This window comes from Zootoca vivipara, chromosome 17 (genome assembly GCF_963506605.1).
Source record: "Zootoca vivipara chromosome 17, rZooViv1.1, whole genome shotgun sequence".
Lineage (NCBI taxonomy): Eukaryota > Metazoa > Chordata > Lepidosauria > Squamata > Lacertidae > Zootoca > Zootoca vivipara.
Genome location: NC_083292.1, coordinates 1950360 through 1973846, shown reverse-complemented (window position 1 = coordinate 1973846; position 23487 = coordinate 1950360). Strand labels below are relative to the sequence as shown.

Sequence of the window (23487 nt, the reverse complement as noted above, 5' to 3'; positions counted from 1 at the left end):
ACTTGTAAAGTGTTTCCAAGCAGCCCACGATGGTAGTGTGTGTGCCTCACTTTGACCGACAGCAGCAGCGGCTGCCACTGCCAGTGGAAGCCAGGGGGGCAGAATGGAGGCTTGGCAGAGGCTACTGGTGCTACGCCTGAGTTGATGGCGGAGCGTGGGTCCCACCCCTCCCCTCCCCTCCCCTCCCCTCCCAGCGGCTTGAAGGTGACTGCAGGGAGGGTGCTTGTGGTGATGTCACACTTACGTGGACTTTGTAACATAGCTATACAGTACTGCCCAAGTTATGGCTGACTGGGATAGAGGAGTTATCCATATTGTTTTCCTGAATTCTGAAGGGCTTGTGATATAGCTAAGAATGGGGTGAAGTATTGTGTTGTCATAAAACCCTGTTTGCTTTTTGTAGGAATGATGCTTTTGGGGAGGGGGCATTTTCTGGTTTACCTCGGGCAACAAAATGCTGCAGGCCAGCCCTGATGTTTAGGTACAATTATAATGCTCATGTATTTGTGTTTATGTATCTATTATGTTTTTGTGGAGAGGGTATGTGTATTCCAAACCACTTTGAGATATTCTATTAGCAAGCAATTAATGGTAATAGCAGCAGCAGCTTCCTATGTTCATTTAAAAATTGAATCACTATGTCAATCGAATAAAAACCCCTTTAAAACAACAACATGATTTTTCAATAAAAAGTACTCCTAAAAACTGTAGATGGTAAGCACAGTCTTAAGAGGCACCCTTGCTTTTTCTCACATGGTAGGGAATGACGCTTCCAGATACAGCCGTACCTTGGATCCCAAACGCCATGCGAGTCCAACATTTTGGCTCCCAAACGCCGCAAACCCGGAAGTGTTTCATTTTACAAACGTTCTTTGAAATTCAAACATCTGATACGGCTTACGCGGCTTCCTGCCAATCAGAAGCTGTGCCTTGGTTTCCAGAGGTTTTGGAAGTTGAATGAACTTCCATAACGGATTCAGTTTGACTTCTGAGGTAAAACTATACAATACTTATTTGCATCTAAAAACTGAATGTGTTTCTTACTCCAAAACATTTTTTTTCATTTTTAAGATTTTATTGAAAGTTTTTTTAAAGAGTTATACACATACAGTGTCCTCATTTGCCCACCAGTCAGGGATTAGGGGAACTGTAGTCCAAAATTTCTGGAGGGCAAACCAGGTTGGGAAAATCTGGCCCAAAGCAGAAAAAACCCAGTGAGAAACTCAGTAAAAGTCATAGAATTGTAGAGCTGGAAAGGACCACGAGGGTCATCTAGTCTACCCTCCTGCAATGCAGGAATCCTTTGTCCAATGTGGGGCTCGAACCCACAATCCTGAGATTAAGAGTCATGTTCTGATCTCCCTGGCTTAGGAGTTACAGTATTTTGAGACAAGGCGGCTGGATAGCACCATTATAACAAACTTCAGTGATTATCATAATTATTCTCACCTCTCCTCCAAGGAGCGCAAGGTGGTTCTTCCCCCACCCTTCCTATTTTATCCTCACAACCACCCTGTGAGGTAAATTAGACCGAGACACGGTGACTGGCTGAGTGGGGATTTGAACCCTAGTCTCCTAGGTCTTTCCCCAGCACTACAGTTCACTACACTGGTTCTTTAGCACCATTTTTAATGTTATGAAGCGCTAAGAGCGCTATTTATCTGCTTTGTAAATCACAAGGCTTATTTCATAACCTCCCTCGGATGTTGGCATCCATTAATTCTGCCTTTTACTCACCCTGACACTTCTAAAACAATCACAGGAGTGCTGCAGACATACCTGTGGGTGCAGATTTCCCTCACTGGCCTCCCAATACTTTCTATTTCAACAGAGAGAGAGATCAACACCTCGCACAAAAGCAGCCATTGATACTGAAACAATCATGTAACCTTTAATAAGTGGCCCAGCCTAATCCACAGGCCAAGGGCGGAGAATTAAAAGGAAAAGCCAATTATATATTTCAACCATCAACTTCACAGAGGATGGTGCAAGACTTCTGAGAAGTGTTCCGTTCAAACCGCAACATATCCTCAGATGCTTCCAATGCTCTTGCCCATGAGAGCCACCGGTTAGTTTTAACAGAAAAGCGTGCCAGTTGTGTGCAATCTTTTGCATGCACATGCATACTCTCTGCATTGAAAGGCCAAAGAGATACCTGCAGGGGCTCCGCCTGTCAGCACTGGTGGATTGCCAGCTGCTTGCTTGACAGAGGCTCCTGTGCTTTGAACAGTAAAGAGCAATTCAACTGGGGGGGGGGCGTTTCCTGACCTCACATCATGCAGCTGCCAAGAGCTGTCCAGTAGTTCTTAAAAGGAACTGGAGCCTCCGTGAGCAAGGGAAGCTGGCAATCCCAGACAGGTGACACAAGGATGGTGGATTAGGCAGCTCAGCAGAAAACCCTGCTTGCTATGCGCCATTTAAATCCAATCTTGGGGCCTGAGCAGGAGAAGGGATAAGAGTCCCCATTCGCTTGGACTCTAATCTTGGGCAAAGGGGAAACAAAGACTTTTGTGCTAAGAGGCTTTGGCTTCATTCCCTTTGCACAGAGCCACAATGCATACATTCAGCACCCGCAAGTGCGCCAGGGTGCCACTATAGGCACAACGTACACAGAGAACAAGCTTGGCATTATGCTGGCAGCTAAACCCAGTGGGGGGAAATTGTGCATGAGATGGCAACAGACCTCGCTGAGTGCTTTGCAAAAGATTTGGATAAGCTTTCAAGAAGGTCTTCCCTCACTCCCTCCACTGACCTGTTTTGGTGGCTTTCAAACTCTGTTCTCAGCTTGGAAGCTCATCAAAGGAACTCCAAATTATAGGAACTTTTAAAGCTGCCTTATACGGAAAGACCACTAGTCTTTCTTGCTCAGCACTGTCCCCACGAAAAGGCAGTGGCTCTCCAGGGTTTCAGACAAAAGCCTCTCCCAGCCCTACTGGGAGATGGCATGGATCGAACCTGGATCCTTATGCATGCAAGGCAGGTGCTCGGCCACTGAGCTACAGCCCTTAAATGATCACTCCCCAATGGGAAGCAAAATGCCCCAAGGAGACAGCCGGTCCACTGCTACCAACCTTCCCCTGTAGCTGGTAGGGGCACTAGTAATACTCTAGGTCTAGGACAGATATTCTACCCACAAGAGCCAAAAGGCCTGAATTGATTATAAATGGTCTGGACTTTGGGGTGAGCAAGGAGGTGTACTGGGGAACATGCATTAGGGAAGCACAGTAGATCAGAGAAACATCTTTGGGTACGGCTGGGAGTGCCTCTGGCTTGTGAAAATAGGTTTTTTAATTTCACTCCATTAAGTTAGTGCTGGCGGTCAGAATGGGACAGGGGTCAGACCAAAAACAAAATAAATTGGAAATATTTATTTTAAAACAAAGCTCAGAGATGATTAGCATACGCAAGCTTGGCAATAAGTGAAATATAAGAATAAGGGAATGTTTGAATCAATATATAAATGGGGGAAATTAGACAGACTAATCATTTTTAATTGCTAAGGAGCTACAAATAAAGCATGAAAATCAGTAAGACCTGAACATCATGTTCCTAAATCTTCCACCAGTCCAAACTATTTACAAGTTTACTAAATTCCCAGCTTTATAGCAGCTGAAGCTAAAGAGTAATAAGAAAACTGGATTATAACTACCAGTCCCAGCAGCAACCCAAGGAATTGGCTTTTGTGGACTAAGGGGCAAAAGTCAGAAAGGTGAACCCAGGATCCAGAATGGCCCAAACAAGCAGTAAGTTCAGGTGGAGACTGAGGTGCAGCTGCTTTTTTATCTGGCACCTCCAAATAGACCTGTTTTCTCATATCTCTCTCTCTCTCTCTCTCTCTCTCTCTCTCTCTCTCTCTCTCTCTCTCTCTCTCTCTCACACACACACACACACACACACACACACACCCTTTTTCTCACTTTAACAATTCTGTTATGGTAAATTATGTTGTCAGGGGCAAGCTCCTATAAAATGAGCTTAATTTTTTACTTAATTGTTTTTGGGGAGGGACCTATTCTTAAGCTTAAGCAGAGTGAAAGGAGTTGCATGAAGGTTACTCAGAGCTGCCAACAAGTCTTGTATCTTCTTCACTCTGGCACACGATCTCAGCTGAACTAAAGCCTCTCCAAGCCTCCTAATTTCTCATATTCCAGTAGACAAGAGACACTTCTACCCTAAAAGCAGACATTCAGGCTGGCTTAAACAATGAACCAGAGTTTTCTTGACCAGCTTGCTTTGCATTCTTTAGTTTCTGGGGTTGTCACCTTAACCATGCATGCAGGTTTCGTTGCTCATCAGGGAATGTGGTCTGCAGGCTAAAAAAGCTTCTTCACCACCAGTTAGATAAAAATCAGGTGTGGTAAACTTTTGCTCCTCCAGATGTTGCTGAACCACAACTCCCATCAACCGCAGCAAAGATGGCTAATGCCCAGGGATGATGAGAGTTGTAGTTCAGCAAGATGTGGTGGGCCAAAGGTTTCTCATGTCCAACAACATACAGGATAATTGACAAGAAAAAGAATTAAGATCTTTACATGGGATGAAGCAGACAGAAATGAGCTCAAACCTGTATACATAAGGTCCACGTTGGGTCAATACCGGCTTTCCTCCGTGAAGAACTTCCTGTGGATTCAGCACCTCAAATAAATAGACTGAAAAGAAAAATGGCACCGGGAGGTCTTTCCACAAGTTGAATGCCATGCCACTGGGATCAAGGCGCACATTCTGTAATGAGAAACATGTGCTCCATCAGAGTTGTTATTTATTACCCCCCTTCTCCCTAAGGTGGGTTGCAACCATTTAAAAGACAACATTAAAACAAAATTTTAAAATCTTACAATTACCAAAAATAATACAAACATGAAAAACAACATTTAGTAAAGATAAAAAGTAATAATAAAAATTCATATGGCTGGAAAAAAGTCCTAAGTGTGTGTATCTTATGTGCCACGTAGCCAATATAGTGTTTAACCAAAAAGCAGCAGAGAATTAGGCATATATGCCAGTTTCTGTAAAAAGAGGGCAACTGAGTAATAAAGAAAGGAAGGGATATTAAAACAAGGAAGGACAAAAGGGAAGTAGAAGAGAATACAGTTGTTTATTTCTCCTGGAACACATCAGCAGAGCAAGTGTTGCATCATATTTACATTCTTTGGCACATATCCTGGGAATTTTTGAGCTAGCATCTGATCTAATCTCAAAAATAAGAGGAATGCCAACCGGGTGCCTCTGGGAAGTCCAAAACAAAGATCCTGCGTCCAACTCCCCCCCCCCCACTTGTGATCATTCCCAGCAACCGGCATTTATTGAAAGAAGAAACAGAGCTAAGAGGGAAATACAGAAACCCTAAGTTACTGAATCACTAACAATATTCATATATAATTTTTTTTTAAAGGGTCTAATTCACATCAGTTATCCTAGTGCCTTTGTACTAAATGGCTAGAACACTGGGAGAAAAAGTTTACTTCTAAGCAAGTGGAATAAAATATTGCCTCTTTCATTCTACTTATTTCTCTGCAAGTAAGACCTGCTCTGCAGTATGCATTTAAAGCACTATTATACCCCTTTATAATGGCTTCCCTCAAAGTATCCTGGGAACTGTCATCTGTCAATGATGCAGAGAGTTGTTAGGACATCCCCTATTCCTCTCACCAATGGACATCCTCCCCACCCCCACCCCCCAGCTATAACCACCTCCACAGAACACGTCTGACTCCCAACTGTGCCAATCACAAGACGTTTTCTGGCATATGTGCCATAATAGCACATGATGTTCTGTCAGTGCTCATAACTAGGCAATGCCTATTGAAAATGGACATGTTACGAGTCCTGAGATGCTACGTACTGCGGGTTTTCTCCACACCAGATTAAATCCTCGGCTTCAAACAAAGTTCTGCTTAATAGGGTGTTTTCTGGGGTGTAACACAAGTTGCAAGGACGACTTGAGGCAGAAGCCTGATCTTTTGAGGTGGGAGAAGAACTTGGAGAACTTGTTATATATGCTCATTAGAACAGAAATTGTTTGTAGTGCCATCAAAATGAGGTTTCTTGAGAGTGTGACAGCTCAGAGAGAGCTTGGAGAGGCAGCTGGTTCCCTTTAGAGTCAGTCATCTGGTTATCAGAAGATACTCGGCTAATTGATGAATCAAAAACCACAGCAGGAACCAAAGCAGTTTAAGAATTGGGTCCAGCGACTGAGTGGGCAGCCAGAGAGAATGCAGTGGTAAGAGTTGGTATAACATAGAGACCAAAGGGACTGAGCTACAAATCATGAATTCCCCCGACTTGAAATTTGTCTGCTATTAACTCATTAGGCAGCCCCAGGAAAGCCACTCTCTTAAATTGGTCCTATCTGCAATAGGTTTTAATCTGAGTCATCCCAATGTGTGCAGAGTGTGATGTTGCCTTGGACATTTTAATTACAAAGGTAGTCTGTGTCTTCCGATCAAGATATCATTAAACTTACGAAAGATTGCGTTAGAGGGAGCAAATGTAATATACAAGCATGATGTTGGGAAAGTATTAATAAAGCTTCTGAAACCAAGGATTACAGCAACAATTTGGTCCTCAGGAAAAGTAATTGTATAAGTTACCACTTCATGGTTAGGCAACCTAACCAAGCATCTTTTATAAGACAGTTGCGCATTGCACTAATAGCAAAAAAGAAGGGACCAACTGGACCAACATAGCGAAGAGGTGCACACTCTTGGCCAGGGTGATAATAAACTCCAGTCCCTTTTGGATTTTATTTGGAACGGTGCTGTATTGAAAAAACAAATGTTTACAAGATACAAAATTGCTGCTTTTTACAAGACATTCTATTTATTTCTGCAGTAATATCCAACTGTTTTAGGAACTCTACTCTGGATTTGTGAACGCTTGACTCCTTGGTCTTTTTTTTTTCCTACTGAAGATGTCTCATAAGGCAGTGGGTACAGATTTTTCCTCAGGGTTTACTTCCAAAGCCTTTCTCACGAATCAGCATAGCTGCAAAGTAGCGGAGGTTTTTCTTCTGCTAGATGGCTTACCTTCTCAGGTGAACGAGCCCCATTTGCCCCTCACTTCCCTCTACAGTCTGTGCTGAAACCACCTTCTTGATCGTTGGACCCACTATTAGTCTTGTCCAGCGGCGTAGCTAGCCGCCTGGCTGCCCAGGGCGGCAAACCCAAAGGCACCCCACCGGGGGGGGGGGGTCCCGTCACACGCATGCATCACACGTCATGACACACAACGCATGGCGCATCCGCGCACAGGAGGCATACGACGCAGCAACGCGGCAAACCCCGTGAGCAAGCCGCGGAGTGAGGCAGTCTCGCTTGCATCGGGGCTTCTCCTCCATGGCAGCGGCCATCGGAGGTGGTCAGCCCCATCCAGCCTGCTGCCCCCTGCCCAGCCTGCCGCCCAGGGCAGTACACCCCCCGCCCCCCATTACTACGCCACTGGTCTTGTCCACTCCATCCACCGGGGCCTGTCCTCACATGCAGGCGGTGTCCCTAACTCACTGAGGGTTTAAGATAAGGTTATCAGATTTTTTTTCAATGAATCTGGGGACACTTTTCAACTTCAATGGATTTTGTATGGGGGGTGATTTGTAAATCCAGGGACTGTCCCCGAGAAACAGGGACGTCTGGTAACCTTAGTTTGAGACCCATCGGCTCCCCTCACCTGGTTTAGCTGACCAGGCAAAAGCATCTCCCTGGCATTGTGGCCACTGTTACATGCTGACAGCTTCTTGAAGCCACAGGTGAGAGCTGAGTGCAGGGTGGGGACCAAAGGTGGGCAAACTACCCCAGAAGGAGCATGACATGTTCCCCACCAGAGGTACTACCCCTCCCCTAAGAAACACCTGTGACCATGTAGTTCAGGGATCCCCAAACTAAGGCCCGGGGGCCGGATGCCTTATAGTTGTAATGCATATGATGTTTTAATACTGTACAGGGTTAGATACATGTAGAAGGTGCCAGGCTCAATCCCAAGGTAGGGCAGAGAAAGGCCCAGTTGGAACCCCTGCAGAGTTGCTGTTGCCAGTAAGACCAGTGGACAAGCTAGAGGGACTCATGGTCTGACTGGGAATAAGGCAGCTTCCTGTGTTCTTGGGGTCTTCCAAATATTGCTGGACTCCAGTTGCCATTAGCCCCAGCCAGCGTGCCCAATGGTGAGGTATCATGGTCAAGGGTCCAAATTTAGCTGGTGCCAGGTGCATTTTGCACCTTGCTTTTGACCACTTGTGAGCAAGTGAAGATGCCTGGGCCCCAGGATGGCACCTGACATTTCCACCATCTGGAAATCATTGCATCTGGACTGTTTCCACACACCAATTCCCCATCCCGTAAAAGCAATCACCATAAAGAAAAAGAGGTCAGAATAGGGCAATATATATATGGCTGTCCCTGGATCAAGTGACTTTCCTTCTCTAAGTTTTATAAGTTCTCAACCTGGCTCAAGATTGTCATCTGAACTAGCCACATATTTAACTGAGAATCAATCACAGACAGTCCATCATTTGAAAAATAAGACTTTAGAGCCATCTTGTGCCCAAAAGGCAAACAGACGTTCCGTTTTGATGACTGTAGCATTGTTTTAAGGAGCCTTTTGGTGCCTAGCTTATATATTTGAGTTTCTAACACTGATCATGGGAGCTGTTGTCCAACTGTGTCCAAAAGGCCACAAGTCCCCTATCTGAATGGAGAATGTATTATTATCTCCCAAGTGTGGGGAACAATTTTTAGATGGAAAAGTGGCTTAAATGCAAGGCAATGAATGTCTACTGCTAAGTGGAGAGAGACTCTGGCAGGCAGAACAAGAGAGAGGTTTTCCTATCACAAGGCAGGCAAGCACCACCTACACAAGGCCATTCTTTGATTCCTAGAATATTTGGTTGAAGTGTGTTTGGATTTGATATCCCGCTTTATCACTACCCGAAGGAGTCTCAAAGCAGCTAACATTCTCCTCTTCCCTTCCTCCCCCACAACAAACACTCTGTGAGGTGAGTGGGGCTGAATGACTTCAGAGAAGTGTGACTAGCCCAAGGTCACCCAGCAGCTGCATGTGGAGAGCGGAGACACGAACCCGGTTCACCAGAATACAAGTCTACCGCTCTTAACCACTACACCACACTGGCTCACTGGTTGTACTTAAATAGACCAAAACTGAAAATATTTGATCAGCCATAATCATGTGGTCACTGGGATAGCTCAGCAGTGCCTTCCAACTCTACAATCCTATGTTTCTGTGTCCCCAAATTCCCTTCTTCACATGAATGTTTTTCGCAACGTTGACCAAATTAATTTAGGCTTTATCCCTTTGCTCATTCTACAGCCTCCGCAGATAAGATCCAGATAACAGAAGGCAGGAAAGGGCGGAGGGGAAGCCAACTCCCCCTTCCCTTACTTCTAGGAATATTTTGCAATGAGGCTCCTATTTGTGCATTAGAACACGAAGTGTTTCTGCTGATGCTTATGTAAGACAATGTCAGCTGCTCAAGCCTGGGCCTCGTGACTTAACACGAGACTCTGACAACAGCTGGACCCAAGGTCTATTGCACCACCTGCCTGAGTCTTGCAGCTTTCCCTATCATTGTACCTCCACTTTTCAGGTGTCCCTTAAAGGTAAAGGGACTCCTGACCATTAGGTCCAGTCATGACCGACTGGGGTTGTGGCGCTCATCTCGCGTTATTGGCCAAGGGAGACGGCGTACAGCTTCCAGGTCATGTGACCAGCATGACAAAGCCACTTCTGGAGAACCAGAGCAGCGCATGGAAACGCCGTTTACCTTCCCGCTGTAGCGATACCTATTTATATACTTGCACTAGTGTGCTTTCGAACTTCAGTGGTACCTCTACTTACGAATTTAATGCGTTCCGAACACACATTCGTAAGTCAAAAAAATTGTAAGTCGAATCCCATAGGAATGCATTGGGAGAAAAAATTCATAAGTCGAAGCAACCCTATCTAAAAATCCTTAAGTCGAAAAAATCCTATCCAAACCGCATCCAAGATGGCGGACAGAGCTCCGTTCGTAAGTAGAAACATTCGTAAGTAGAGTTATTCGTAAGTAGAGGTACCACTGTATTAGGTTGGCAGGAACAGGGACTGAGCAACGGGAGCTCACCCCGTCGCAGGGATTCGAACCGCCGAACTTCTGATTGTCAAGCCCTAGGCTCTGTGGTTTAACCCACAACGCCACTTTTCAGATGTCCCTTAGGCATGCTTTCTCCTAAAAGTCCCCCCTACTGTATTTACTGTATTTAGGGCTTGACTAAGGCAGTTCCTGTTTATTTCCAGAAAAGCAGAAGGATAGGGTTGCCAATAATTAGACTATAGTTTTATTAAACCTACAGCTTATTGCTTCCACAAACACCATTGCCTTTTCATTAGGAAACCTTATGTGGTTTTCCAAAGGCTGAAGGACTGTTCAACTGAAGTCCCCCTTGCAGATTATGGCTCAGGCCAACCTCTTGGCCACGCTGCTGGTGGCTGATGGGAGCTGGGGCCCAGGCACCTCTGAAGGGCCACAGCTTCCTCAGGCCTGGCTTAGGCATTGGAGCCAGAGTTTCCTTTAATTACAGCTGTCAAACCTCTTTTCTTGGGAAACTATTGTGGCCATATTTAAAACAGTAAAAAGTCTACCTCTGTAAACCACACAGTGTAAGTGTATGGCCTCTCCTCTCTTTATAACAGCTGGGCACATTTATTATTCTGTACCAAACAATGTAGAAAAGCATTACGGCATAAGCTCTTTTTGGAAATAGAAGCAAGAGGTGATTTCCGAACCACTGGCAGTAATCTTTGAGAATTCCTGGAGAACAGGCGAAGTCCCAGCAGACTGGAGGAAGGCAAATGTTGTCCCTATTTTCAAAAAGGGGGAAAGAGAGGACACAAACAATTACTGCCCAGTCAGCCTGACATCAATACCAGGAAAGATTCTAGAGCTTATCATTAAGCAAATGGTCTGTGAGCACCTAGAAAGAAACTCTGTGATCACTAAAAGTCAGCATGGGTTTCTGAAAAATAGGTCATGTCAGACTTATCTGATCTCATTTTTTGACAGAATTACAAGTCTGGTAGATGAAGGGAACACTGTGGATGTAGCCTATCTTGATTTGACAAGGTGCCCCATGATATTCTTGTAAAGAAGCTGGTAAAATGAGGGCTAGGCAATGCTACCATTCAATGGATTTGTAACTGGCTGACGACCAAACCCAAAGGGCTCCTCTTCATCCTTGAGAGAAGTAACTAGTGGGGTGCCACAGGGTTCTGTCTTGGGCCCAGTCTTATTCAACATCTTTACAAACGACTTGGATGATGGGCTTGAGGGCATCCTGATCAAGTTTGCAGATGACACCAAATTGGAAGGGATGGCTAATACCCCAGAGGACAGGATCACACTTCAGAATGACCTTAACAGATTAGACAACTGGGCCAAAGCAAACAAGATGAATTTTAACAGAGAGAAATGTAAAGTACTACACTTGGGCAAAAAAAAAAATGAAAGGCACAAATACAGGATGGGGAACACCTGGCTTGAGAGCAGTACATGTCAAAAAGGATCTAGGAGTCTTGGTAGACCACAAACTTGACATGAGTCAACAGTGTGATGCAGCAGCTAAAAAAGCCAATGCAATTCTGGGCTGCATCAATAGGAGTATAGCATCTAGATCAAGGGAAGTAATAGTACCACTGTGTTCTGCTCTGGTCAGACCTCACCTGGAGTACTGTCCAGTTCTGGGCACCACAGTTCAAGAAAGATACTGACAAGCTGGAACGTGTCCAGAGGAGGGCAACCAAAATGGTCAAAGGCCTGGAAACAATGCCTTATGAGGAACGGCTTAGGGAGCTGGGCATGTTTAGCCTGGAGAAGAAAAGGTTCAGGGGTGATATGATAGCCATGTTAAAATATATAAAAGGATGTCATACAGAGGAGGGAGAAAGGTTGTTTTCTGCTGCTCCAGAGAAGTGGACACGGAGCAATGGTTTCAAACTACAAGAAAGAAGATTCCACCTAAACATTAGGAAGAACTTCCTGACAGTAAGAGCTGTTCGGCAGTGGAATTTGCTGCCAAGGAGTGTGGTGGAGTCTCCTTCTTTGGAGGTCTTTAAGCGGAGGCTTGACGGCCATATGTCAGGAATGCTTTGATGGTGTTTCCTGCTTGGCAGGGGGTTGGACTGGATGGCCCTTGTGGTCTCTTCCAACTCTGATTCTATGAAATGTTATCATGAAGCTGCAGTCTTATAACTTATGTACATTTACCTGGGAGTATTACATTCCACTCAAAAATTCAGTGGGACTTCTCAGTAAAGATGCATAGGGTTGCATTGCCTGCTGCAAATGTACACATATTCATATGCCAAGGAATTGTGGCCCTGCAGAGATTGTTGTGTTCCAACTCCCATCAGCCCTGAGCTAACACAGCCAGTGATGGGAGCTGCAGTCCAGCAGGGCACCCACCCCTGCTCTCCAGAGATCACGCACGCTTGTGGCAGAGTCAGACCTCCATAAAACACAAGAACAGCCTGTGGCAGTCCAAGGCAAAGCTCAAGTGTATGCTAGATAAGATGAGTGGCTCCATTCACAGCAGCAGAAAGTGGTATCAACAATTTAATACAGCTCTGCTTTGTGGAATTGTAGCATTGCAAAGGACCCCAAGGATTGTCTAGTCCAACCCTCTGCAATGCAGGAATTTCAGCTAAAGCATCCATGACAGATGGCCATCCAGCCTCTGCTTAAAAACATCCACTGAATGATAGTCCACAATCTCCCGAACAGCTCTTAATGTCAGGAAATTCTTCCTGATGTTTAGTTGGAATCTTCTTTCTTCACCTCACATGGAACCTAAAATTACTAGAAAATTATCATTTCCTAAAATGAGTAATCAAACAACAACAAAAATTGAAAGGAATCTTGTTGAAGCTTACTCAGGAGTAAATCTGCATGTCAAAACTCCTTGCACAGAACCTACAGGGTTGGTTTTTTCCTCAAAGAGGAAAAAACATTTTAAAAGGAAACACCAGAGGGTCTTGGCTGATCTTATGGAAATGCAGATCCTGTGACCAAATAAATCCAATTCAAAACCTGACCAGATAGACAATTACTGCACATAGAAGTTCTACTTTTGACAAACAATTCCCTTTGTTCATACAGTAATAATACTTCTTAGGATTCCTTTGCATTCAAATGATATAGTGCCTACTTTTATGCCCTTTACGAATAAATGTATCAAGGGGTGTGTGTGTGCTTGTATGTATGTATGTATGCATGCATGTGTATGTACACAAACATGCACCCGGGGGGAAGAGTGCCAAACTGGGTCTTTGGCCCAGGTGACAGAAAGCCTAGTTTCAGCCCTGCTCCCTATTCCCCTTCCAGAGCTACAATCTCAATCCCTCTTCCCAGGGAACTCTGGACATTGTAGCTCTGTGATGGATAACACTCGCAACCCCCTTTAAAAACTACAGGTCCCAGGATTTTTGGAAGAAGCCATGATTGTTTAGTGTGGTGTGATGATACTTCAAATATATAGTGAAGATGAGTCTGAGAGGTAAAACGAACTTTGGCATTGGCTCTTCACACATATATAACAATAAAAGTTCGAAGAGGACAGGGGAGTGTTCAATCTACCTCAGAAAGTTTTACCACGATTTCTCCCCTTCCCAAACAACACTGCACAACACAAGTGTCTTTATGGAAACTTCCCCAATGCTCTTCTTCTCTTTTGTGGCGCACAGTCATTGCACATTGCAACTGCATAACATCTTCAGAGGGTATCGTTCAGCTCAACAACTGGTCCCCATCTGCCTTTAAACCTCTTGTAATCCTCGAGAGGAGGAGGAAGACTTGTCAGCTGACACCAGACAAGACTAAACAGTGTCCTGGAGTGCCCTGCATGTGGGTTTTCTGCCTCGGTGATCTGACACAACAATTTATTTCTTACAGTTCTGCAGTGCAAGTTTGTTGGACCATCAACTGAAAAACACCCAGAGACAGAGCTCTTCCTGTTTCCAGAAAATGGAGGCGGCAGGGGGAAGAACAGAAGCACGACCTCATTTTTTAAAATCTATCTTCAGCGCTATTTCTGCAAATGAGGACCCCAATTCTGCAGCAGAAAGCCAAGATTCTGAAAGTTTTGGATAATCATGTTTTCCCTAAATGTTACTGCTTCCTGCTCTTTCCTGAATTAGCCAATGAGAGATCATGAACGCTTTTGCAGAGTGGGTGGATTTCCTTTGAACAGATATTAACATGATGAGGGAAGCACGAACAGAAGCTTAGTGAGAAGAAGCTCACAAAGAGCAACACCTGTGGTGCTTTGCTAGCTTGCCTCCGACGGGCATCAGATATCCATTCTAGCCCTCCCTCCCTCACAGCAGTGTTGAAATCACAGCACTTGTTGCTTACCAGCTGAGGACCCCAAGGTGATTTGAGAGCTGGTGCACTGTGCTTAGCCTCTCTCTGCCTTGGCTTCAAATCGCAAATGCACACACACACACACTCCCACCTTTCAATCTATCAAACAGGGATAAATTACAACAGCCCTGCAAAGCACCTTATGATAGGCATTTTTGGCAGTCTGGATACTCTAATCAACAGCACGATACAAGTAACATTATAATTATCTAGCAAACAGGACATTCAAACTCATTATTCATGCACAGGACAACAATTGTATCATATTCAGGAAGTACCGGTATATACTTTGTGCAGAGACCTTTAAAAAGCAAATATACAAACACACATTCAATTGGCATACAACCCAATTAGTTTGCAACATTCTACACCAGATTAGATGCTCATTATAGATCTTCCTCCAGCATTTTGCTTCAACCCAATTCCTGGTACAGTAAAGGAATAAAGAGATACACACATGCACACATAGTCTCTTTTTCACCTGGGGCTGAACTGTGCTCTAGATAAGGAACCCTTTCCACATCCCCTCTACTTGTTCAGATTTGCATCACCTTATTTGATCCTTTTAATTTCAATGGTAGGTGATGTTCCTAGGCTGATGCTGACTTGCACCCATGATTTATTGCTTCGTGCAAGATGCCCAAGCTGCGTGCACAGAGCAGGGCAGAAATCACACCCACCCACACTAGGTACCTAGGGAGTGTGCTATCTGCAAGCCCCAGTAAACGGTCCCCAATGGGGCGTATAGCGGTCTTGTAATTACTTGGACTGCCAGGGTGAAACAGGTGCAGAATGCCGGCACCCTGTCTTCATCAGTCATTGTGAACAACAAACTTACCTTTTGAACTTACCTTTTGTTGGAATCCTTACCTAAAAATACAAAGGAAACAAAAAACAGAGCCAAGCACTTGGAAAAACCTACGGTAGTGAAACCAGATGTTATAAGTTCATTTTAGTTTGGGTAGTTCATAGGTTTCTGTGTGTTGTGTTAGGTTTTATCTTTGTCTCATAAGATGAATAAACAATGTATATCATTTTGGTAATAATTGTGTGATTATTTTTTGCCAATGTGTTGCATGAGCTGTACTACTACTTTTGCCAGCAGCACAGATTGCATTTTTTTTAGTATATTACAAATACAGCTGAACTAGAGGTTATGCAAAATGTGCAGTTAAATAACTATAGGCTTAAAAAATAATAATACTGCTAGGTGCCAAGGGGAATCAGTTTGCACTGGGCCTGTAGCATATGAGGAAATAAGCTCAATTCCTTCCCTCCTGTGATGGGTCTGGGGGAAATTTCCCCTATTGGGGGCAATCTTTTTAAAACAGTTCTCTCAGATTAAGTGTCATGGACTGGCTGGATGCAAAGGAATGGTGGGAGGCTGAGAAGACGGTTCAGAGAGCCAAAGATTGATGGTGGGATGACAATAAGTGGTCAGCGGGAGAAGAGAGAGCAGACTGGGAGTAGGAGGTATTGGAAGCTGAAGAGGCAACAGGGGTTAGTGAGCAGGGGGAGTCTGCGGCACAGAGAAGTCCAGTTGAAGCAGGAGAGGAGTGTGGCCAAGAGGCAGAGATAGGCTGGTGAAGAAGCATGGGGGTCTCCCCTCCTGCTGCGACCAGCTCCCCTCCTCCCACTTGTCTCTCAGAACCAGAAGAAGTATGAAGAGGGATTGCTTGGGAAGGACCCAGGAAAGGAGATGATTTGGGAAGGCAAGGACCTTCAGTCTCCACAACTGCCTCATGGGGCAGGTTATGCAAAACCTATCCGATGTGCTGTGCTCATTACGCCTGGCACCCCTGAGCAGACCTTGTTTCTTCTACCGTAATAAAGAGTTAACTTCACTTACTCTGATTTATTGCTGGCTCGCTCCTGACAGATAGAGATATGCTTGGTCTGCTTATAGAGTTCACCACACCTCCTGAGCTGTGATCCCAAAGAGAAATCTCCCCCACAGACACAAACACCAAACATACTCCATTTAGCCTTTGTGGGGAGGAGGCAGTCATTAGGAGCGTTTTAAATAAGGCTGACTGCAACACTGAATATTAAAATGTTTAACACTCAGCCATAGTCACTAATGTGCATTTAGGATAATTAACTATGCTGTCCCAATTTCCATTCAAATTCACAGGATGTATAAGATCGGGGCAATCAACAGCATCCTTCCCAGGACAGGTAAACAAGCTACCTCAGGTGCATGCTGTTCACCTGGTTCCCTCTGCAGCCCCAACCCAGGCCAGTTGGGAACTCTATTTTGAAGGCAGAAGGAGCATAAAAACATAAAAAGCTGCCTTATACTGAATTGGACCATTGGACCATATGTGCTGTCTTACAGCTTAGTGCAGTCTACACGGGCAGGCAGCAGCTCTTTCAGGCAGGAGTTTCTCCCAGCCCTACCTGAGACCTGCTTGTAAAGGAAATGTTCCAGCACTGAGCTTCAGTCCTGCTGTGATACTGCCCCCCCCCCCAAGGAGAGGAGAGATGCTGGGCCATCCATGGAGGATGCTGGACCCACCAACCACTGCTTTGCAACAGCTGGCCTTGACACCAGACTTCTGGAAAGGGGAAATTGTTGGTTTGATGTGAATGATTTTAGGACTAGGGGGAGGTTGAGGTTTTGTTTATTTGCTAATTAGTGGGTTAGAGTACTGCTTTATTATTTTGAGTATTCTTCATGTTGTACACTACTATATAGCTGGGTTTTTTTTCCCTCCATGTATGTTATATGAAAAATTAATAAGTTATATGATTCCCCCATGTTATTATGTATTGTATATTATTATTATTATTATTATTTAATGTAAGTTGCTTGGGGACCTTCAGGTGACAAGCAACTAATAAGTCTCTAAGAAATTAAATACTAGCCAGGACAAACAGCCCGCATGGCATGACCATCCAAGTATTACCGGTAGGTCCAGGTTCACATCCCTATTTAAATATGCCCCTCACTGGGTGAGGCACCTTTCTACTGATCACTGCACTCTGAGTCTAACCTACCCTGCAGGAATGTTAGGAAGGATCAGGGTGGACAAGATGAATCCTATTCTGCCATGAGCCACTTGGAGGAAGACACGATACATATACAAGCGTCATAGGTACTGTAATTGTTAAATGGGTCCTCCATATTCAGATGTGCCAGTTGACAGAGATAAACAATTGGAGGGGGTTGTTGCTTTCATGCCCCAACTGGGAAGCAGGAGGTTGGAACAGATATTTCCTCTGATCCAGAAGGACTCTTTGGTAGTCAAGAAGAGAGCCTCCATGGTCTGTATGCCTCAGAAGAAGACCAGTTGCAGAGGAGCGATAGTGAAAGCAGACAGCTGCTTCCATGCCCTGTTAGTGAGGATTTAACAGAAGCACCTGGTTGGTCACCATGGGAAACAGGAGGCACGACAGCAGGACCTCTTGAACTGATCTAGCAGGTCTCTTCTGAGGTCCTTAGAAGAGCCTCCATCTGTCGAGGCAGGGTGTCTCCATGCACCATATACAGGAGGGCCAAACAACGAGGGAGAGCCAGCCCTCCATGTCACACATTTCGGACGGGCTTCCCAGAAACTAGCCACTGCTGGAACCCTCGACTGAGAGGAGCCTTTCGTCTGCAGCTCTTCCGAGAGAGACACCAAGATGGACCCAAACTCAACTTCCAAGTCCTGCTCAGAGTCTGTTTGGTGTGTTTGTTTACTAAATGTCCAAACCCCCCCCCCCCATTCCTCCCAAATGAGCCCAGAGCGGCAAGCAAGATGTCGGTTCGCATTTTTTTACAGCACCTTCCAGAACATCTAGTGTAGTTTTGAAAAAGAGACCCCCTGGCCTCGAGAGGACCAGGTGTCCAGCCCCTTCTTTCAGCGTGTCTGCTCGAAGCCCAAAGAAGTCGGGACCCAACGCAGCAGAGAGCGCGACGCGCGCCTCCGGCTCGGCCAGCCAGGAGCCACGCGGGAGCGCGCCGTGCCCACTTCGCCAACCCCGCGGGAAGGGGCACTCCCCTACCTTGACCACCTGCTCCTCCATGATGGCCGGCAGCGTGACGACCAATAATACCCCGGAGCCGAGTACCAGGAGGCCGGCGATGCTCAGCCCCACGGCCGCTCGAAACGGGGTGCAGCAGCGGGGGCAGCGTGCCATGGCGAGCGCAGAAGGAGCCGGCGAGAAAGTGCCTCCTGGGGACGGGCCGGCAGCTGCACTCCTGCGTCGGGAGAAGACGCCGCGGCCGCCTCGCTAGCCCCCATTTACAGTCCCGGATTGAGGCCGCTCCCTCCCTGCGGGACCGCCCCTTCACGCTGAGAAAGCCCGGCAAGGGCCGCCCCTTGGAGGCGGAAAGTGAGGAGGAGGAGGCGCTTTGGCTTCAGGGGACCTGCGGAGGGGGAGGCGCCGACGCGACGGGGGGAAGAGGGGTGCTCGTCTACGAAGCCCGCCCGGCTCAGTTCCGCGGGGCTGGCTGGCGGGCTGCTCGGCGTCTTGGGGGTTCGCCTTGTGGGACGCACTTCCTCGGGAGTAAACATGCTGCGCGAGCTTTCCGGCGAGTAGGCTATAGTGCCCTGGAACAGGCGCTTCCTTCCGAGTAAAGAAGCACAGGAGTGGGCTTCTTCAGGGTGGCAGGTCTGCCCCCACATACCTGGGTGTAAAGCCCCAGTCGAACCCAGTAAACCTGCATGTAACATGCCTTGTAAACACGTAGACAGATTGGTGGTAAACAGAGCATGTAACAGGAGTTCTGTAGCGTCTGGCTGCCCGCCCGCTTCCAAGTCCAGTTTTTTTGACTTATGAAGCTCTTTAAGGTGAAGGATCCCAGTATCTTCTATGAGATAGAACCTAGTCCTTCATCTGAGGCCCTGCTTGAGGTCCCAGCTCAGAGGCTGGCTACGAGGGAGGGGGTCTTCTCAAGGGTGGCTCCCTGTCTGCCGAATGCTCTCCCCAGGGAGGTTTGCCTGCATAGAAGCCTACCTCCCCACCCCCACTCCTGGTTTTTGGTAGACTAGTAGCATATCATACCCTCCCAACATTTCTACAATGGAAATAGGGAAACATGGGACATTCCGGGATCAAATCAGAAACTGGGATGGCTTTTGTAAATCTGGGACTGTCCCTGGTGAAAAGGGACACTTAGAGGGTCAGGTATTTATCTGCCACCAAAACTTACTGCTGCCTTTATGAGGTGGCTGTTTTTTTGTTTGAGTCCATTACTGCATTTATGTTTTTAAATATGTCAGAAGCTGCTTGTAGGCTTCTAGGTAACAAGCAGCTAACAAGTCAACTTACTATTATTATTATTTTAAGTTAATATGGAACAGAGCAAGTTCCTTCAATGTTACTTTGGACTCTGATGGCAAGGCACAGCACACACAGCTGCTCCTGATTGCGGGCCCCTAGCACAGGTGTGGAGGAACCTTTGGCCCTCAGGGTGTTACTAAACTACAACTCATCGGCCTCAGCAAAGCATGGTCATTGGCAGGGATGATGGGAGTTGTAGTTCTTCTTCTTTGGCAATCACTTGTAGCCAAGTAAGATTGTCTTCCATAAACACGATTTTAACAATGGGTCCGTAAGTGACTGTGGGGGCCAATTCTGGATCCACATGTCCTTCCACAGTGGGGACATTGGTTTCCAGGTGGGAGTTGATCACGGTGTGGATTTGCCAAGCGTACCTTCCTCTTAGCACGTTTCTCCCTTGCATCCTGAGGTCGAGTTTCTTCAAAGCCCATGGCACCTTTGGTAAAGGCTGTTCTCCAACTGGAGCACTTGCAGGCCAGTGTTTCCCAGTTGTAGTTCAGCAACATCTGAAAGGCCAAAGATTCCTCACATCTGGTAAGCCCTCAACCCTACAATAGAGCAGACTTCACTGGGCAGGGGGCTACAACTCCCTGAATGCTTGCTTTTAGAGCCAAAAACTGCCCTTTGCCATTGCAGCAGGGGAGGAGCAGCTGAGCCTTGAGAAGCTAAGACAGAGAGATGTGGAAAAAGTGCGTATGAGAGCTGTGGTTCCCCCCACCCCGAGAAAATAGGAAGACTGTATATGGACTGCATAAAACTGTTTACTATAGACAAGAGAGGAAGTATCTGTGCATCTGTACATCTGCATGCAGGAAAAGACATACCCCATCAATTGCTGCATTCTACAGAAGAGGGCCTCCTGTCAATACTGTACCATCTTCCTTACTGGGCCACTAGGGTGCAAGCAACCTGCCCTTTGGAACTCTGTCCCATTACATATCTAGCAAGTATTGCCTCTGTTGTCTTGTTAGTGCCTAACCCTCCATGGATTCAGAAAATCTAAGTAGCTAATGGACAGTCTCCCCTTCTTGGGTAAGGTTCTGGAGCACTCTTGGAGGAAACTGAATTTCTAGATTCATTTCAATTGGTGTTTTGGCACAGAAACTGCTTTGATCACCTTGTATGTTAACCTCTGTTGAGAGAGACAGGGAAAATGGGCCCGTTGCATGTTGATGACCAGTCACCCGCGTAAAGTAAATAAGACACAAGAACACGTGATTTTAGGTTAATGGGCAAATTAAGGACACAACTTTATTGGTTATATAGCATGTGAGTGGTATTGGCTTAGGCATTGGACGGGAACGCAACACGTGACTCCACTCGACTGGTGTGGAGACACTTAAAGGTTAATGAACAGTGGGAGGAGCTTGTTGATGCAAATACAACTGGAAGCTTCCTCTGACGTCACCGGGGGTCGTGCCATGGCCCTAACCCCAATAGGGCATCGTACAGGATCCACGACCACCAAATCCCCTTAACGGTAGGTGATGGCCTTAACCTGACCTCCGACACACAACACAGATACATCGCATATTGAATAATCCAATGCCTAACCGCCAATACCAAAAGTTGTGACAAATTGCTATGCGGTAGGCGAAAAAACCAAGAGGCCGGTGCCAATTTGCTCTTCGCGGCCTAGGACCCTCGTACCTACGGGACCGCCTCTCCCAGTATGCCCCGCGGAGGACCTTAAGGTCCATAAATAGCAACGCCTTAGAGATCCCAGGCCCTAAGGAAGTCAGATTAGCCTCAACCAGAGCCAGGGCCTTTTCAACATTGGGTCCAGCCTGGTGGAACACTCTGTCTCATGAGACCAGGGCCCTGCGGAATTTGATTTATTTCCGCAGGGCCTGTAAGGCAGAGTGTTCCGCCTGGCCTTTGGCCTGGAATCAACTTGATCCCCTCCCCCTTTTTCTGATGAGGCTGCATTTTAATTTTAATGTTGTATTTAATCTTGTTTTTAAGCTGTATATTAATTAATGTTTATATTTGGTGTTAGCCGCCCTGAGCCCGGTCTCGGCTGGGGAGGGCGGGGTATAAATAAAATTTATTTATTATTTTTATTATCATTATTAATGGATAAAAAACTCCTACCAGGCCCCTTGGGCAACCAAGGCGACCAACCAAAGTCCACAGCAAGGTCAAAGCAAAACAACGGCTAAAGGGAGGGAGGGCGGGCAGGAAGCAAAGTAAAGAATCCCCGCCGCAGCTGCTTAAATGCAGCCAGACTCCGCCACCCAGTGAGCCCTATCCTAATCGAGCAGCTGCCCAAGTTATAGGTGGATAGCACTGCATTGCGGGCCTACTTGGTCATTTCCATAGGGTGATGCTTGGCGAGTGCTCTTCAGCCCTGTGAAGCCTTCCATGTGGGGTTTCTCAGGATTGGATTTCATCCCTTATGTTGTTTAGCACCAAATCACTGAGTAGGGTTGTCCAGAGTTTTAGAGTACATAGTCAGCAAGACACACAGTGAATATGCTGGACTGTTGTCTTGCCTGGATTGGATGAGACCCAATAAACTGAAGCTCAATCGAGATAAGAATGAGGCACTGCTAGTGGGTGGTTCCCTAGACTGCTTGGATGGGAGGTTGCCTGCTCTTGATATGGTTACACTCCCACTGAAGGAGTGGGTACGCAGCTTACAAGTTATTCTGGATCCTTTGCCGCTCGAGGCTCAGGCAGCCTTCCATCAGAGATAGCCTAACTTCTCTTGTCTATGCTCTGGTAACATCTAGGTTAAAGGGTAAAGGTGCCCTGACCATCAGGTCCAGTCGTGTCTGACTCTGGGGTTGCAGCGCTCATCTCGCTCTATAGGCCGAAGGAGCCGGCGTTTGTCCACAGACAGCTTCCGGGTCATGTGGCCAGCATGACAAAGCTGCTTCTGGCAAACCAGAGCAGCGCACGGAAACGCTGTTTACCTTCCTGCCGGAGCAGTCCCTGTTTATCTACTTGCACTTTGATGTGCTTTTGAACTGCTAGGTGGGCAGGAGCTGGGACAGAGCAACAGGAGCTCACCCCGTTGCAGGGATTCCAACCGCCGACCTTCTGATCAGCAAGCCCTAGACTCTGTGGTTTAACCCACAGCGCCACCTGGATCCCTGGGTTAGATTACCGCAACACATTTTAAGCAGAGCTGCCTGTGAAGACAGTTCAGAAACTTCAGCTGGTGCAGAATTCAGCAGCCAGGTTGCTTACTAGGGCAAAACAGTTTGAGCATATAATGTCAATCCTAGCCTAACTTCACCAGCTGCCAATTAGTTTCCATGCCCAATGCAAAGTGCTGATTTTGAACTACAAAGTATTAAGCAGCTCGGGACAATACCTCAAGGACCACCTATCCCCATACAAACCATCCTAGATTCTGTGATCATCCTGTGTGGCCCTCCTCTCATCCACAAAAGGTCTGGAAGGTGGCAACGCAAGAACGGGCCCTTTCTGCAGTAGACCCGTTTGTGGAATGCACTCCCTAGGAAGGCTCACTTGGCACCTTGGTTACATATCTTCAGTATCTAGTGGAAACATTTATCTGTAACCAAGCTGATTTATCATTCTGTGGCCTTTCAAATGTCTTTGTGGGAGGGGCATTGATTTGTTTTTATTTATTATGTATTTTGTAAATTTTTATGTCGTGATCTATCAATGAAAGGCAGTATACATATTTAATAACAATAAAATTTCAACAAGCCTTTTAATTGGCTATCCAAATGTTATCCTTATTACATTTGAAAATGTTATTACATTTTTAAAGTATATTTTAAATCACTGTTAAGGTATTTATAAATGGAATCAAATGAAGTGTTTCTAAATTTGGAGGG

The 23487-nt window shown here is 46.1% G+C and overlaps 1 protein-coding gene across 4 annotated transcripts in view; it reads right to left on the bottom strand.

Moving 5' to 3' along the window:
* Positions 1-18654, bottom strand: part of SCARB1 (scavenger receptor class B member 1) — a 50239-nt gene extending 31585 nt beyond the window's left edge. For 2 of the 4 annotated variants that reach the window (XM_035097618.2, XM_035097617.2), the window contains exons 1-2: positions 18392-18653; positions 4565-4722 (exon numbers count right to left, since the gene is read on the bottom strand). In XM_035097618.2, the coding sequence (XP_034953509.1) occupies positions 4565-4722; positions 18392-18526 (293 nt within the window). In that variant the 5' untranslated portion in view covers positions 18527-18653. Of the gene's footprint in view, positions 1-4564; positions 4723-18391 lie in introns of all 4 variants that reach the window. The other 2 variants (XM_035097616.2, XM_035097619.2) reach the window with 2 other exon arrangements.
* Positions 18655-23487: the final 4833 nt, after the last annotated feature.